At 38.9% G+C, this 15,847-nt stretch overlaps 2 protein-coding genes and 1 pseudogene across 2 annotated transcripts; 1 reads left to right on the forward strand and 2 right to left on the reverse strand.

The window, feature by feature from the left end:
- Positions 1 to 1,447: 1,447 nt before the first annotated feature.
- LOC128241615 (complement C1q tumor necrosis factor-related protein 3-like) lies at positions 1,448 to 3,738 on the reverse strand. The gene is made up of 3 exons (XM_052958628.1): positions 3,637 to 3,738; positions 2,423 to 2,523; positions 1,448 to 1,975 (listed from the first exon to the last, which is right to left on the reverse strand). The coding sequence occupies exons 1-3, from the start codon at positions 3,728 to 3,730 to the stop codon at positions 1,652 to 1,654; spliced, it is 519 nt and encodes a 172-aa protein (XP_052814588.1). The 5' UTR covers positions 3,731 to 3,738; the 3' UTR covers positions 1,448 to 1,651.
- Positions 3,739 to 6,255: 2,517 nt separating this feature from the next.
- LOC128240982 (uncharacterized) lies at positions 6,256 to 6,824 on the forward strand (annotated as a pseudogene).
- Positions 6,825 to 10,486: 3,662 nt separating this feature from the next.
- Positions 10,487 to 12,955, reverse strand: LOC128240983 (complement C1q-like protein 2). The gene is made up of 3 exons (XM_052957970.1): positions 12,712 to 12,955; positions 11,651 to 11,751; positions 10,487 to 10,810 (listed from the first exon to the last, which is right to left on the reverse strand). The coding sequence occupies exons 1-3, from the start codon at positions 12,953 to 12,955 to the stop codon at positions 10,487 to 10,489; spliced, it is 669 nt and encodes a 222-aa protein (XP_052813930.1).
- Between the last annotated feature and the right edge of the window lie 2,892 nt (positions 12,956 to 15,847).

Genomic DNA, 15,847 nt, shown 5'->3' on the forward strand with positions numbered 1-15,847 from the left:
GTCAGTAAACGTGCATGACATCAGTAAAGGTGCATGACATCAGTAAAGGTGCATGACATCAGTAAAGGTGCATGGCGTCAGTGAAGGTGCATGACATAAGTAAAGGTGCTTGACGTCATGACGTCAGTCAAGGTGCATGGCGTCAGTCAAGGTGCATGACGTCTGTTCTTGACATCAGTAAGGTGCATGGCATCAGTAAAGGTCCATGACATCAGTAAAGGAGCATGGCATCAGGAAAAGTAAATGACGTCAGTAAAGGTGCATCATGTCAGTAAAGGTGCATGGCATCAGTAAAGGTACATGACGTCAGTAAAGGTGTTTGATGTCAGTATAGGTAAATGACGTCAGTGATGGTTCTTGACATCAGTAAGGTGCATGGCATCAGTAAAGGTAAGTACATCAGTCAAGGTGCATGGCATCAGTAAAGGTACATTACATCAGTAATGGAGATTGACGTCAGTCAAGGTGCATGACTAAAGTAAAGATGCATGACGTCAGTGAAGGTGTTTGACAACAGTAAAGGTGCTTGACATCAGTGAAGGTGCTTGGCATCAGTAAAGGTGCATGATGTCAGTAAAAGTTCATGACGTTAGTAAAGGCACATGACGTCAGTCAAGGTGCATGACGTTAGTCAAGGTACATGACGTCTGGGAAGGTACATGACGCCAGTCAATGTAAATGACGTCAGTCAAGGTGCATGACGTTAGTCAAGGTACATGACGTCTGGGAAGGTACATGACGCCAGTCAGGGTACATGACGTTAGTCAAGATGCATGATGTTAGTCAAGGTACATGACGTCTGGAAAGGTACATGACGTCTGGCAAGGTTTATGACGTCAGTCAAGGTGCATGACGTCAGCCAAGGTACATGACGTCTGACAAGGTACATGACGTCTGGCAAGATTAATGACGTCAGTCAAGTTGTATGGCGTCAGTCAAGGCACATGATGTCTGGCAAGGTTCATGACGTCTGGCGAGGTACATGACGCCAGTCAAGGTACATGACGCCAGTCAAGGTACATGACGTCTGGGAAGATAAATGACGTTAGTCAAGGTACATGACGTCTGGCAAGGGAAATGACGTCAGTCAAGGTACATGACGTCTGGGAAGATAAATGACGTTAGTCAAGGTACATGACGTCTTGCAAGGGAAATGACGCCAGTCAAGGTAAATGACGTTAGTCAAGGTATATGACGTCTGCCATTGAAGTGTATTATTGAATAAATAATTATGATTCCAACGTAGTTTAATGTAAAGATTTCTGACATTGGTAACCGTCCATATACATCCCTGGTTGTTTTCGATGAACAATGGCCGAGGAGTTCCGAATGCCAAAATGTTTTCATTCTCAAATGGACGCACCTTCAGAACAACGCAGAGCAAATGAAGCATGTCAGCAGACGTGACACCAGAAAACACTCATACAATTGAATATATAGGTTTTATTTATATGTTGTTTTATTATATGTTACATAATATAGGTGCCGAGTTACCCTAATAAGTTCATCATCTCTTGACTGCGCAGCAAACGGCATCATGTTTTAACACATTTGTTCAGAGTAGTTCTTTTCGTAACAACGTTCGGTTGTTGCTAAAGCTGTAGCCCGCCTCTCTCCGTTCATGACGTCACTCTACCATGCGCCTCTTCTTTTAGCGAAGAAGCCAACCGGAAAACGATGAACGTCCGCGGGATGCGTGGCTCCACATACCCGACTGGCTGTTCAATCCCCGGCGGACATACGCTTGCTGCCCGGCGGTCATCTGGACAACGATCGTTGCGCTAGCGGAGTGCGTGTCGTTGATCTCTTCCGAGTCCGCAAACGCTTCACCCTTGATGACGTCATTAACTATTAACTCGGCGCCGACGTAAGATTTAAGGCTGGAGTATATTGTAAAAGAAAAGACGTAGACGCCGCTAACGGGAGCGGTGAAGCGCCCGTTGAGTATGTTGTAGCTGTTACTGGTGTCCGTTTCCTGTATGGGGGGTACACAATAGTTTAATTTAATTATGAACGCACAGGATTAAATATACGCAATATTAATTTTGTTCAGGTTAATTTTCTGCAAACTCAACTCACCATGAATTTTCTGTTTACTACAGTTACACCGTATTAGCATTACAGTTGGAACTCGCTATATCGAAGTCGTTGAGACCTCTGTAAATACTTCGAGATAGTGAACATTCGAAATAACCGAAATACAAAAAAATGTATATCTAAACCCAACACATTCGATTCTTTTATGTCATAACCAGAACATCGAGATAACAGAGTTCGACGTAGAAATTAACTTCCCATTGTATTTGAATGTTGTCAATGTATAAAAGATCAACACGAACGTCTGAAAACTTATAAGAATCGACTTATTTTTTTAACGATTCATGTTGTGGTTTTTAATGATTTGAAAAATGGTAAAATGTACCTCAACGTTGAACATAATGACGGCATGTGCGTTGAGGCTGACGTCCCCGCCTAGATACGCGTAGAAAGCAGGGGTCCCACAATGACACGTCGGTGCTGATTCTGTAATAAGAAAAAATATACGTTTGCTACATTGACGTCGGTTTTAGCAGCAGGTCGAGCTAAGTCACGGTCATAGGTCAATAGATCACAGTTTAAGAAGCAGATCATGATAAGTCACGGTCATAGGTCTATAGATCACGGTTTAGGAAGCAGATCATGATAAATCACGGTCATAGGTCTATAGATATCAGTTGAAGAAGCAGATCATGCTAAGTCACGGTCATAGGCCTTCCGGTAGGCATGCGCATGCTCGATGGAGTCAAATCATACGGCGGCATTTTAAAAAATGTTTCCTTACATTGACCTTTCCTCTATAAATTTCCCCCATTTTGAATTCACTTATGGATGCACAGTTGTTTGCGAATGCGTATCAGCGACAAAACATCATGCGGCCCCGTCATTTGGCGTACTTGTATTGTCGTAAATAGGAGAACATTCATAACATAAACGTAAAAAGTTAAAAGAGTTCGGCTGTTAACACATCCGGATTTCTCAAAAGCAGTCTTGTCTCAATCGGAACACCTCGGCCAGTATCCAACAGAATTTCGAAGCTTGCCGGAGATGGCCGAGTATTTACGATTGCACCTAGTCTGCATTTGGCCCAATCGGAAATCCTCGGCCATTTTCCATCGAAAACAATCTCGGATGTATAACGGTACAACAAGAGAAAGTAGTTCTTAAAATTTTAAATAATAGTATTAATTGAATGTAGTGTTTTAACGTATATTTGTATTTCTAAGTTCAATTTGTTTCCCATTGATTTGAATTATTGCATAATTAATTAAGATTCATAAGAGTATAGTCCTTACGTTTAGATGCTAAATTGAAATTACTACGCGATCTACTTGCAGCGTAGGTATATGTAGCGATTTCTGGCATTGTAAACCGTCCATATACATCCGAGGTTGTTTTCGATGGAAAATGCCTGAGATCCGATGGCTGTCCAGTTTCTCTTACCGTTTTTGTTATAATGAAAAATAAACTTTCGCATTACATCGTGCCAATGAGAATGGTTTGTCCAAGTTTTAATAATTGGTTTCATACCTGAGTAACTGATGACAAATATAAAATCCGATTGATTAAAACAAAATATCATAAAAGTTAAAACCAAACCTGAAGGCAGCATCAGTGCTTCCCACTCGTCAACATTGCGCGCCCAGGAGCCGGCTGCAAGCGCCACACACACCAATATTAGAGACTTGAGCATCGTGGGAGAGCGGGTGTCAAGCGGGACTGAATGAGCCGTGTTTTATAGGCCTGGAGAAACTCAGACACTTGACGTGGTTTGTTCACTTTGTCGTCCTCTTTTAAGTGTTTTAATCCATAAGGCTAACTTATTATTTGATTCGGTCTTTGTCATAATACACATTTATATTTACAGATTCAAATTCGAGCAGATATAACATATACAGTCGAACCCCGTTGGTTAGAAGTCGTTTGGCTCGAATTCCTCGTTGGTTCGAACTCGAACTAGATATAAGGACCGATTTATTTATGCTGAAGGTAAACAATTCCGCTTGGCTCGATTTTTTCGAGGCTCGAGGTATTTTCGCCTTTCCAAGGGAGTTCGGGCCATCGGGGTTCGACTGTATTTAATGTGCAAGCGGCGCCGAAAATTAGCAGTTGGAAATACCCAGCACAAACATTGCCGGAGCTTGCCTAGTTATTACGATTGATGGTACCTATGGTAATTATACTGTAGGAGACAATTTTTAGAAATTATGCCAAAAAAACATCTGCGATATTATTGTTTGATATTTAGTTGCTTATAACAATCTATCCTGTAAGTAATTTTCCACTTGTTCATCATTTCAATTCTCGCTATTTCTCGGTATTAAAAAAGCCTCCTCACACATAGCCGAAACCCCTGAAGTCAACTTGTGTGTACTGGCGAATAAGACTTGCGTTAAATTCGTTCCCATTACTAAAATTATGTAGGTTGTACATCGATGGTGGTGTTCGTATGGCTGCGTTTGTGAGCTTTTGCGTCCGTTGCGATAAGTCTTGTTCGGCGGAAAATTTTGAGCTTGTTGAAAAAAAATGTAACGATTAAAAGTTTCGTCTTTCATTCGTTAAAATTCGTTTAAATACGTTAAGCATTCGGAAAGTCTTCGCATAGCATTCGTCAACTGGCGTTAGAATTCGCATATTATCAAATCGTCATCAGCTAATTTGCATATCAAGCGATCGAGGACGATCCCATGACGAATCTTTGCGATAGTTTGCGAACTTGTACGAAATGTAGCGAATAATTACGTATTGAAGCTAACTGAATCCGAAATTTCATGACAAATTAAAGCGAATTGTAACAATTGATTGACGTTCAGAGAACGAACGACAGACGCTTGCGTACGAATCATTACGAAGGGTAACTACGACATACGAATCCACGCGAATCATTACGCATCTAAATGTCTTGAGTAGTTTTGAGTATCTCAACAGTTTTGTGTATTTCTTGAATTTCATATATAAAAGGAGGAGGCTAAATATCAAGATTATTAGTTATTCCTTCGTCAAAATGGAAGATATACAACGCTTGATGCTGCAGTATGTGACTGCTATTGCCCACCAAGAAGTCTTCCGGCAACAACTTAAAGCTGCCCTCTCACAGATTGAACGTTTTGACAACTTTTTGTAATTTTTGTCGCGAACGAGCCAATTTTGGCGAAAATCCTTGGAAACCAGTTATATAAGACAAATCATATATCATAATACCTGACAAAAAATCAGAAATTGATAAGTTATGCATTTTTCTGATACAGTTAATAAAGGTTTAAGCCATAAAACATTAATTTTCGAACGGAAATATGAAAATCTACGATCTGATTTTTGTCAGCAATCTTACATCATTTGGTTTGCAGATATTTACGCAAAAAATATCTCTCTCTCCAAGACAAAAACTAAAAAAGTTGTTAAAATGGTCAATCTGTGAGAGTGCAGCTTTAACATCCACCAGTTCATCAGAGGCCGATTTAGGGGAGACGAGGAGCCAGAGCACGTCGCATCTAGAGAAGACCATGGCTGCGTCCCCAGAGATGGCGCCAATTTGGCATCTATGATCAGCTCATGGCTGAGCTCAAAAGAAAGATCCTGGTACCTTCAAGAAATTCCTCTGCATGCCAACTGAAATGTATGATGAAATATTCGAGAGGGTCCTCCATCGCCTCTGGAAACAGCACACCTGATACAGGGAGCCCTTGGATCCAGGTCTCAAGTTAGTTGCCACTCTACGACACCTGGTTTCTGGTGCAAAGTACTCAGACATGCAGTACTCCTGGCGGGTCGCTGAGCTCTCTGTAGTGGTTAGATAAGTCTGTCATGCTATATGTGAAGAATATATTGATGAGGTTATGACAGCCCCCTCTACACCTGGAGAATGGAAACAACTGGCTGATGGCTTCCTCAGGAAGTGGAACTTTCCTCATTGTGTTGCTGCCATTGATGGCAAGCACATAGCCATCAGAAAATAAAACAGCTCTGGTCCCTTATATTAAAATTATAAGGTTTCATCAGCATCATCTTACTGGCCATCGTCGACTAAGACTACAAGTTGTGTGGTTATCTGGGTGGTGAGTATTAGACCACTAAAATTTTACTACATTAATTATTTTGTACTTAATAAATTTTATACAATTATTTCTATTTTCAATGTGTACTGACAATCATTCTGTATTTTCAGGATATGGTGTGAGTGGAGATGCCAGGATCTGTATTGCATCAAAATTCCTGGAGATGGTGCAGGGTAGTTTCATTGGATTTCCAGACCCACAACCCTTTCCCAATGACACTGTCGACATGTCATTTTTCTTGGTTGGGGATGACCCCTTCAGCCTCAGTGAGCACATGCAGAAACCCTATGGACAGAGAGCCCTGACCGGAGAGGAAAGAATTTAAAACTACTGGTTGTCAAGGGCAAAGGGGGTGTCAGAAAACGCCTTTGGCATTTTAGCCAACCGATTCCAGGTAATTATCTCTTTTTTTTGCCAAACACACAGTCGAACTTCACAGACTCGAAGTTGCAGGGACTACTTTGATCAGTCTCAATTACCGGAAGTTCGAATGAAATTGATGAGGATGAGGTACCCATGCAGAATGCAATGGTTGACCATGAGGACAGAATAGGCGACCTGGTTCCTGGGGAATGGATGAGAGATCGCAACTTGGTGGATACCATGTCTGTCAATATCAGGGGCCACAACACAGCAAGCAAAAAAAGGAAGATTGTGAGAAATACTCTGAAGCACTGGGTCAACATTCCAGCGAGAAGTGTGCCATGGCAAGACATGATGGTGCCAAATTAGAGGTTAAAACTAAGTGTAATTTAGTGGAGATGAATTTAAAAATAATAAAGTATTTTTATTTTCGAAAATAGAATTGTTAACTCAAAGTCTAATAAAAAATAAAGAAATGTATCAAAATATTAATTTCAAAATATTGATAAAGAAAAGTAAATAAATAATAAACTTAAAAATGGTATGGAAGTCGGAGAAAGTTAAAAGGCAAATTGACCCCACCTGGTTTTCGCCAGTCTTGTATAGCGTCCGGTAACGGCCGGATGCAGAAAATACGCTTTCTGAAAGTTTCGGAAGCATGCGCAAAGTTGCGCGCTTTGGTTCGCATGTTTGCGTTCGTAATCGCTAACGGAAAGAGCAAAGATTGTTCGCGCGACCCAACGCATTTTAGCGAATAACAGTAACCGTTCGTCACACGTAAATCATTTGCATCATATAGTTCCCCTACGTTCACCTTTCGTTTTATTTCAAATTATATAACCAATTTTCAAACAGTTTCGGTCAAAATTCGCCATGATTGACAAATTTTACCCAATTCACCAGGCTGCGTTTAATGGATTCGCCTTTGTGTGAGAATATAGCTCGTTACCGCCAGATTGATCAAAATCGCGGTTCCAGTCACATAATATACACAAGAATGGCCTTTTGTGAAAGTTACCTACATCTCTTGTCTTCTGATGGAGCGATACGGTAAGTCGATATCCAGAATACAATCCATGTCAGCCGCTACCGTCCGCTTTGCAAGTATCATACCATATTTAGATGTAAATTGAGCGGTATGTGAGGGTTAAGTCCGGGTTCTAGTTCCGTCTCGACGCTATCTTCCTTCGCCGTCCGCCGCCTTCTCTAATCGTTTATTATCTACGTGTTATTTTCTTGAACGTGTTCACCTTCACCAGTTCATATACATTATATATTATCACCCGAAATAAGGCATACAGCTGAAAAATATTGAACATACGTTCTTTATGTAGTCATTTCTTTTAATTCCTTTCATTTATCTCTCGGTCCAGATAAGTTAAGATTCTAATATTTAGTCATGCTCGAATTCCTTATATTGCCCACGGGCAGAGATAAAAAAAATACCCGTATGGAACTATGTTTTTCTACTACGCACAAAAGTTTCAGCGAAAAAATACATTTTTACTATATTTAGTTAAACTGAGGTGGGGGTGGGGGAATCATCTACCATGACCGCTCATGTGAATGTTTATCCCAGACGTCGTGCAGTGTGTTCGGCGGCAACTCTGATAACATTGGTTCCTCAAACACAAAATAACGTTCGGGTTGGAATGAACCTTTTTTACACTCTCGGCCACGGACGATAATGTTAATGTAATTTTATGATCGAAGCCATCGAAATATAAGGGATTGTTTCTTATTAGCTGATTACTCCTTCGAAAAGAAATGTTCTTTTGATCTATAAATAGCGGAGTGTGTTTATTTTTGGTCTTCTAACTGATGAAGTTGGAAGGCTGGACGCAGCTAGGCGTTGACTAATCGGTTAGAAGACCAAATATAAATGCTTACTGTCTTAGGGTTCAGCGCGAAATGCCATCCGACAGCTTCTAGATAAGCCAGTGCGCATGCGCAAGCTTCTAAATACATGGGTGAAAGTTTTCCAGACTGCTCCGGAAATTCCGGATTTTTGATGCCCTCAGGGATCACTTTTCCAAATCGTGCAAATCCGTTGAGATGTGAGAGGGGGTTACGGGGTATAGGCCTACCTCAACCCTGACTTCGACTTTCAAATATTGTTGAAACGAAAACGAAATCGAAAAAAAAGAAAGTAAATTCCACTGACTCGATCTGTTTTGCGATTTATTTTTAGTAACGATTCGTCATTGCAAGGTGCTCGCTTACGGGTTATACGAAGATAGCCCGAAGCGCGTTCGGCTACGGCCGTAAATAGACTGGCTGGGTTCGACCGTTTCCGCCAATAAGTTCCGAACGGGAAACCCAATCGTTCCCAATCGGGAATGTTCGCGATCATCAAGACATTGCAGACGCTTTTAAAACGCATAGGTAGCGGTGAATTACTATATAATACGACAATTCTGATTGGCTCGCTGTACGCTGTAGTCTAATAAAATAGCTGGTCTGTTGGCGGTTAGGTGATTCTTTCAAAAAACAACAACAATATTCTTGTGATAAAAGATCGTTGCAAAAAATATTGAAAATGAAGTTTCTACCCCCAGCGTACAACACTAAGGACTTAGAAAGTAAACAAACTAACAAATGGAGACGGGCACGGCTATCTGAATCCATCTTCCAGTAAAATGGGACCCTGGAAAAGAATTAGAGTCATGTAACTGTGAATGTGTTTCAGTGTGGGTTTTTTTCTCAATGAAATTGTTGAACAATGTGCTAGACCATGTGAAACTAAATTAAAATAGGTTACTAATCTTCCTTCTCTTTACCTATGATCAATGGTGATATCATGCATTTTTTGCATGTGCATACTATCATGGACCTATAGGTCCGTGATAATATATTATGTTGATATCAATTACATGGACACAAGACTAAAATGTTGCTAAATTTTGAAGGTTATGTTTCATTCTAAATCTACATCAAAGCGTATGTTTAGGGTAAATCCATGAACAAGAGCTGTTTACAGAAAATCATGCATTTTCTGCATGATAATAAGACGTTGTGTTTCAATTTACTTTCAAAACCTCTTTGATCATATTGATGTGTTTTGAAAATAGTGGGGAGAAAAGGCAAGCGCCAACATAAACATAAATGTTTTATAAAAAATGATAATCTGTGGAGTAAATTGCTTCGAATGAAGACTTTACACAAAGATAACTTTCCTATTTCTTCACCATTTTAAATGAAACACAGCGCAGTCTACGCCGCTTACGGAGCCCAGCCTTCGGTCTTTTACCAGAGTTTGATTGAGAGTGTAGTTTCTTTAAACACTCCGACAAACCTTTTTACAATACGGCCGTCTGACGGAGCACTGTCAAAACATTACTTTGGAAACAGGTTTGTCGAAGTGTTTGATAAAACTAACCACCTTATCAAACACCGGTAATAAAACGAAGCCACGGTTCTTTAAGCGGCATAGACTGCCCTTTGTTTCAATTAAAATGGTGTTGCAGTAGTAAAAGAAAAGTTATCTTATTTAAGTCTTTATTTTAAGCAAAATGTTGCCTTCTGATGTAGCATATATGACGCAATTTATCACGTGGTATACACACACTGGATTACCAAGCGGAATTAAAATAAAGTTTTAAGTATGGGTACAGTCTGGATAATTATATCGCTAATGTCGACGTCATAAATCCTGAGCTTTACACTCAGCTCCAAAACCTACAAATATTGGAATGTAACCAATTGTCTAGTACTTTGATTCACTGGCATGTGTTCCAAAAAACACGTGCAATACTGAGAAGTAACTTCCGATTTAGTGTAATTTGCTCTTTATTTGAAATAAGCATGCGTACAATCTTGCGGGGATTCAAATAAAAAAAGACTATCTCAAAAATATCAAAATAAAAAATAATCGATTTTTCATCAGTTCACAATAGTCCAGATGGAAATCGTTTAACTCCTCAGTAGCCTTTGAGCGTTTACCCTCTTATGAATTCACAGCCTCCCTCTGCATAACCCCGTTCCCCCGCCTCCGTGCATGTTTCCACTTTGTTCCCGGCACCCCCTCGAACCTAGAGGAGGAGCCATCCTGTAAACGTCGAACGTCCGCGGGAAGGGTGACTCCACAGCACCGACTGACTGTCCGCCCCCCGTCGAACCCAGGCCTGATCTCCGGCGGCCATCTGGACGACGGTCGTCGCGCTTGAAGAGTGTGTGTCGGTAATTTCCTCCGAGTCAGCGAACGCTTCACCCTGGACGACGCCGTTAACGACTATCTCCGCGCCGACGTAAGAACGGACGCCGGAGTGGATTGTGATCGTGAAGACGTAGAGTCCGACAGCATTAGCGGTGAATATCCCGGTATTTACGCCGTAGCTGTTCATGGTATCCGTTCCCTGTATATTGAGATACAATATTATGATGATTAAAGCTGCACTCTCACAGAGTGATTGTTTTGACAACTGTTTGTTTTTTGTTGTTGTCTTGGAATGAGCCGTAAATGTCTGGAAATCAGTGATATAAGACTGTTGACAAAAGAGCAGATCGCATTTTTCATATTTACGTTTGAAAAATGTCTCAAGTTTTATGGTAAAAGAGTTACTTACGCTTTAAGAAAAACGAAAATCTCGGCAGTTTACCAAACAATTGAAATCAGTTCTATTGTGAGTCATCTTATATGACAGAATTGAAGGCTCTGATGCCAAAATGAGCTGATTCTGAGATTTGTTTATCAAACGAAAAAAAGGTCAAAACTGTCGGTTTTTGAGAGTGCAGCTTTTAAGCATGGATTTTAATAAATTCATATAAATATACAGTATATGTTTGTCTAGTCATTAACGGTTTGTTGATTCTGTCATATTTAATCCGAAACCTTAATAATATCACTCTTTTTAGATATATAAATGTTGCAAATAGTTCACATAACTATGAACGGGCAGATTTGTCAACCTAGATATGCTATTTCGGAAAGTTATTTTTTTATAAGAAAAACTAATATTTTTCTAAAAATATTTCTCTTCTTAGATAAATTTATGATCTTCACATCGTTTTATGACGTTTTTTTAATAAATGCCCACGTTTCATTTAAAACTATGTGTTTGTATTTTTCTTACATCCATGAGTGTTCGATACGGCCTTTGACATGACCACCTATACCTTGGCAATAGTTGTATATTTATAATGACATCCTGAGAAAAAATCACACGGATGGATTTATTTCTTATCTTATTAATTACCTCGACGTCGAACTTTATTACGTCATGTGAGTTTAGGTTGACGTCTGTACTCAGGTACGCGTGGAAGGCTGTGGACTCAGCGACAAACGTCGGAGCCGCTTCTGTATGAACAATTGAAGAAAAAAACATTTTTTGTATACATAAAAACTGTGGCTCATTTTCACGAGTCGCTCGGCAATATGACGTCAAACGACGTTTCAAATACCGACCCTCTTCTTTTTCACAGACGTTCATGAAACGTTCATGAAACGCCGAAAATAGATGTTTAAATTTCCTTAATTTACCGAAACTAGTTTTATCTTTAATGTATAGCAATTAAAACATAAACTGTCAATTATTTTACACTTTAACTAATACACTTGAGTGCTATTTTGCAGATTCGGATATTGCGAGGCGGCAGGCGAGTGAAATAAAAAAAAATGCAAACAACCATGTTATTTGAAAACAAACTTCCGGATCAAAACGCAGTATTCACAATCCGGGGCGCGTTTCAAGAAATATCTTATTCATAAGGAGATATTATTTCAGAGTTTTTTTTTCATAATTTGTCAAAATTTTAGTATAAATGAAATTTCAGCCAATAATAAAGATGTAAAAAAGTAAAGATAAACCAAAAATGATAAACTTGATATTGTATACGGTTTAGCTTAGTTTGTTTTGTTGATATTTATTACATCCAAAATCGGACATGAACTTGATGACACTTTTTGCATTTTTCATGACACACCGACTTGTTTGTAGTATAAGTATTACAAATATATTTCCGTATTATTGCTTTACAGATAAAACACTGTCAAATGATACCAAAAGATATAGTCTAAGAGTTATATGCTATCCGAAATACAGTCGAAACTCGCTTTATCGAACTCTGTTATTTTGATGTTTCGGTTATGTCGAACCTTTTTTTCGAATATTTTAGTTAACCAAGACATGTTTTATATTTCGTTTATATCGAATATTCATTATCTCGAAGTATTTCCCGATCCAAAAGACTTCGACATAGTGAGTTTTGACTGTACAAATCATTCAGTAACTGATACTTGACATAAGGTAATATATACCAGCGTCCTGCTGTGGCTTGAAGACAAGGCTAGTCACCGCTTTCTGTAACTTAGAATTCTCACCCTCAAGACGGGCCACTTTATTTTCTAACTCGGATAATCGGTTCAAAATATTTGAAGCCGAACCTCCTATGTGTACGGAAGCTTCCAGCGTTTCTGTATCATTTTCATCGTTGTTCGGTACCTCGGATGTTGAGAAATGCGTAAAGAAGTGAAGAATTAAAATGATAAGTATTCCTTTCATTGTGCGTTTGTATCGTAATCAAGGAAAACGAACGAAAGCAATCTTAACAAGCTCCTGCTGTGTAAAATTTGAACGAAATGAAATTCATAACACCGAAAGCGATCGAAATTAATAATCGTTGGGTCGGGGCCAGAAGGCGCCGAAACATTCTATGGTTCAGAGTAGCTTGGTTTCTTATTGCAATAACCCCACGTGACATTATGTGTGTCAATATTTGAAGCCGAACCTCCTATGTGTACGGAAGCTTCCAGCGTTTCTGTATCATTTTCATCGTTGTTCGGTACCTCGGATGTTGAGAAATGCGTAAAGAAGTGAAGAATTAAAATGATAAGTATTCCTTTCATTGTGCGTTTGTATCGTAATCAAGGAAAACGAACGAAAGCAATCTTAACAAGCTCCTGCTGTGTAAAATTTGAACGAAATGAAATTCATAACACCGAAAGCGATCGAAATTAATAATCGTTGGGTCGGGGCCAGAAGGCGCCGAAACATTCTATGGTTCAGAGTAGCTTGGTTTCTTATTGCAATAACCCCACGTGACATTATGTGTGTCTAAAACGATTTGTTTTACTTGATGTCGAGTACTTGTTATCAATTATATTTTTGGGGTATCAGTACCGCCTTTTCGAAATCCATTTGAAGACGTCACTTGAACCCTTTATCAGGGATTGCAATGGTTGTGTTTGCTGATTAGGAGAATAATTCAATGATTTGAAAACCAGTGCTATCAAGCAGCTAAGGTTTAGATGTTTGACCTACATGTTTATTATATAGGTTGCTTTTGTTGGTACAAAGTTAATGACGAGAAGGTAATTGTGAAACATGTAAATGAGTTATAAACATATAAATAAAGCACTAAAATAACAGTTCAACATCGGAATCTCTGAAAAGAATTATTTTTTATGATTGAATAATTTGACGTTATGCTGGACACAACTTGGAGCGCAACTCAAAGCGCACACCTTATCCCTGAATCCCAAAGATGTAGGCTTTACATTGGTCCATACCCAAGAAAAGATGGCTTTTAGTAGTCTACAGTGGTGTCTCCTTGTGTATGTATATTGTTTCTTCCGTATTGTCATAAACAGTTCATCTGGACAATCGGGTGAAATGCACATGATATTAATGTGTTCATTTCATAGAAATTATAACAATCAAAAAATGATATTGGGCAAATGCCTAATTCCGGACAGTGCCTAAAACAATCGAACAAAACACAGAAAATACAGAACGAAAGAGTATTTAAAATTATTGCTTAAAACAAACAAATCATCTTTAAAACACAAAAACACAATGGTTATCCGTTTAGCGCAGTGGTTAGCGCACACGCTTCTTTCCAAGGCTACCTGGGTTCGATTCCCGGCATGGGCGTATGTGAGTTTAGTAAGTGGTCACCAAGCCGGACAAGTGGGATTTCTCCGGGTACTCCGGTTTCCCCTACATCACAAGACCACACTCTCGCGCAACATCGTGCCAACGAGAGTGACTTAGTATAAGCTATCACAGACTTCTTCCCAATCGTTGTAAAAAAACACGAAAACATTTCTTCATCTATATGTATAAGATTAGTGATTTATTTTGCATTATTCATCCCTAGATCACTTGAAAATCATGCCCACATATATGTTAACTGCGAATTGTGGTTATTTCTTTCGTGTCCTATGGCAAGTGAAATTTAATTGTACCTAGAATATGCATTTGTGTGGTATAATCTTGCAAGACTTGTACGTGCGGGTCCTTTCGTTAGAACGTTTTAATTTCAACCTTTCTACAATTCTTTTATAACAACTGACGTTATGTGCTCTGCACTTAAAGTTATCAAGTTGTTATCGACGAACGCTTCACATAATAAATCACGCCCGATCAAGATGTCTGTATGTACGTGCTTTTCAAATTGTGAAGTGAAAATTGCTAATATAGATATATTTAACGATATAATTTGATTTGTAATTCTGTGTTTAAGCTTATCGAATCGTTAAAATACAAAAAAGACAAGATTGTATAAAAAAGAATGTTCATTTCTCAATGAACCTTGTATTCAAGATGAACATCATTGAATGTTGAATTATAATGATATATCTGTTCATCCTCACCTTATTTTATAACGTCTGTCTGCTATATTATTTTTGACATTTTGTATGACGTGCGCATGCATCATGATTGTGTTTAGATTGTTATGTTATAATTGATTTTTATTTTCACAAAGGTAAAAAACTTAAACTTGCACTTGTAGATTATCGAAAGGCATTTGACTCGGTGAATCGTTCACAGTTTCACAAAAACTATTAAGCAATGATATTAATGGTTATGCGTTGTAAATTAAATGTTCTATCCATCAATATTCAAAATTATGTGTTGAAGCTAATGAAGGTTTATCACAAGTTCTAATGGTGTCCGTCTAGGCGAATATTTATCTCCTATTTTGTTCTCCAATTTCCAAAACGACACATTGTAATTACCTCCCTTGTTGAAGACTGTCGTCTGTAGCATCATGGAAACCTTGTCTTGTGGCAATATTTAGAACGCATATTAATTATTTCTCGCTTCAAATGTCACCATAAAACAGTTTTCACGCACCTTTCAAGAAATAATGCTTCACTCTCCTTAGAACTATTTAAAGACCGATTTGACTATTAACATAATCTGAATCACTGCGCGCATATCCATGACAACCACGAATTATTGAATATCCATATGGAATTATTTTCACTAAGCACAAAAGAGTTCCAGCAATTTTATTTTTTTTACTTAATTTTGTTTAACTGAGGTGGGAGAAAAAGCATCTCCCATAGCCGCTCGTGTAAGATAGGTTCATTCCGACCCTTGCGCAGGGTGTTTTGCGCTCGGGTCGGGATGAACCTATCTTACACTCTCGGCCATGGAAGATACTTA

This window comes from Mya arenaria, chromosome 7 (assembly GCF_026914265.1).
Source record: "Mya arenaria isolate MELC-2E11 chromosome 7, ASM2691426v1".
Classification (NCBI taxonomy): Eukaryota; Metazoa; Mollusca; class Bivalvia; order Myida; family Myidae; genus Mya; species Mya arenaria.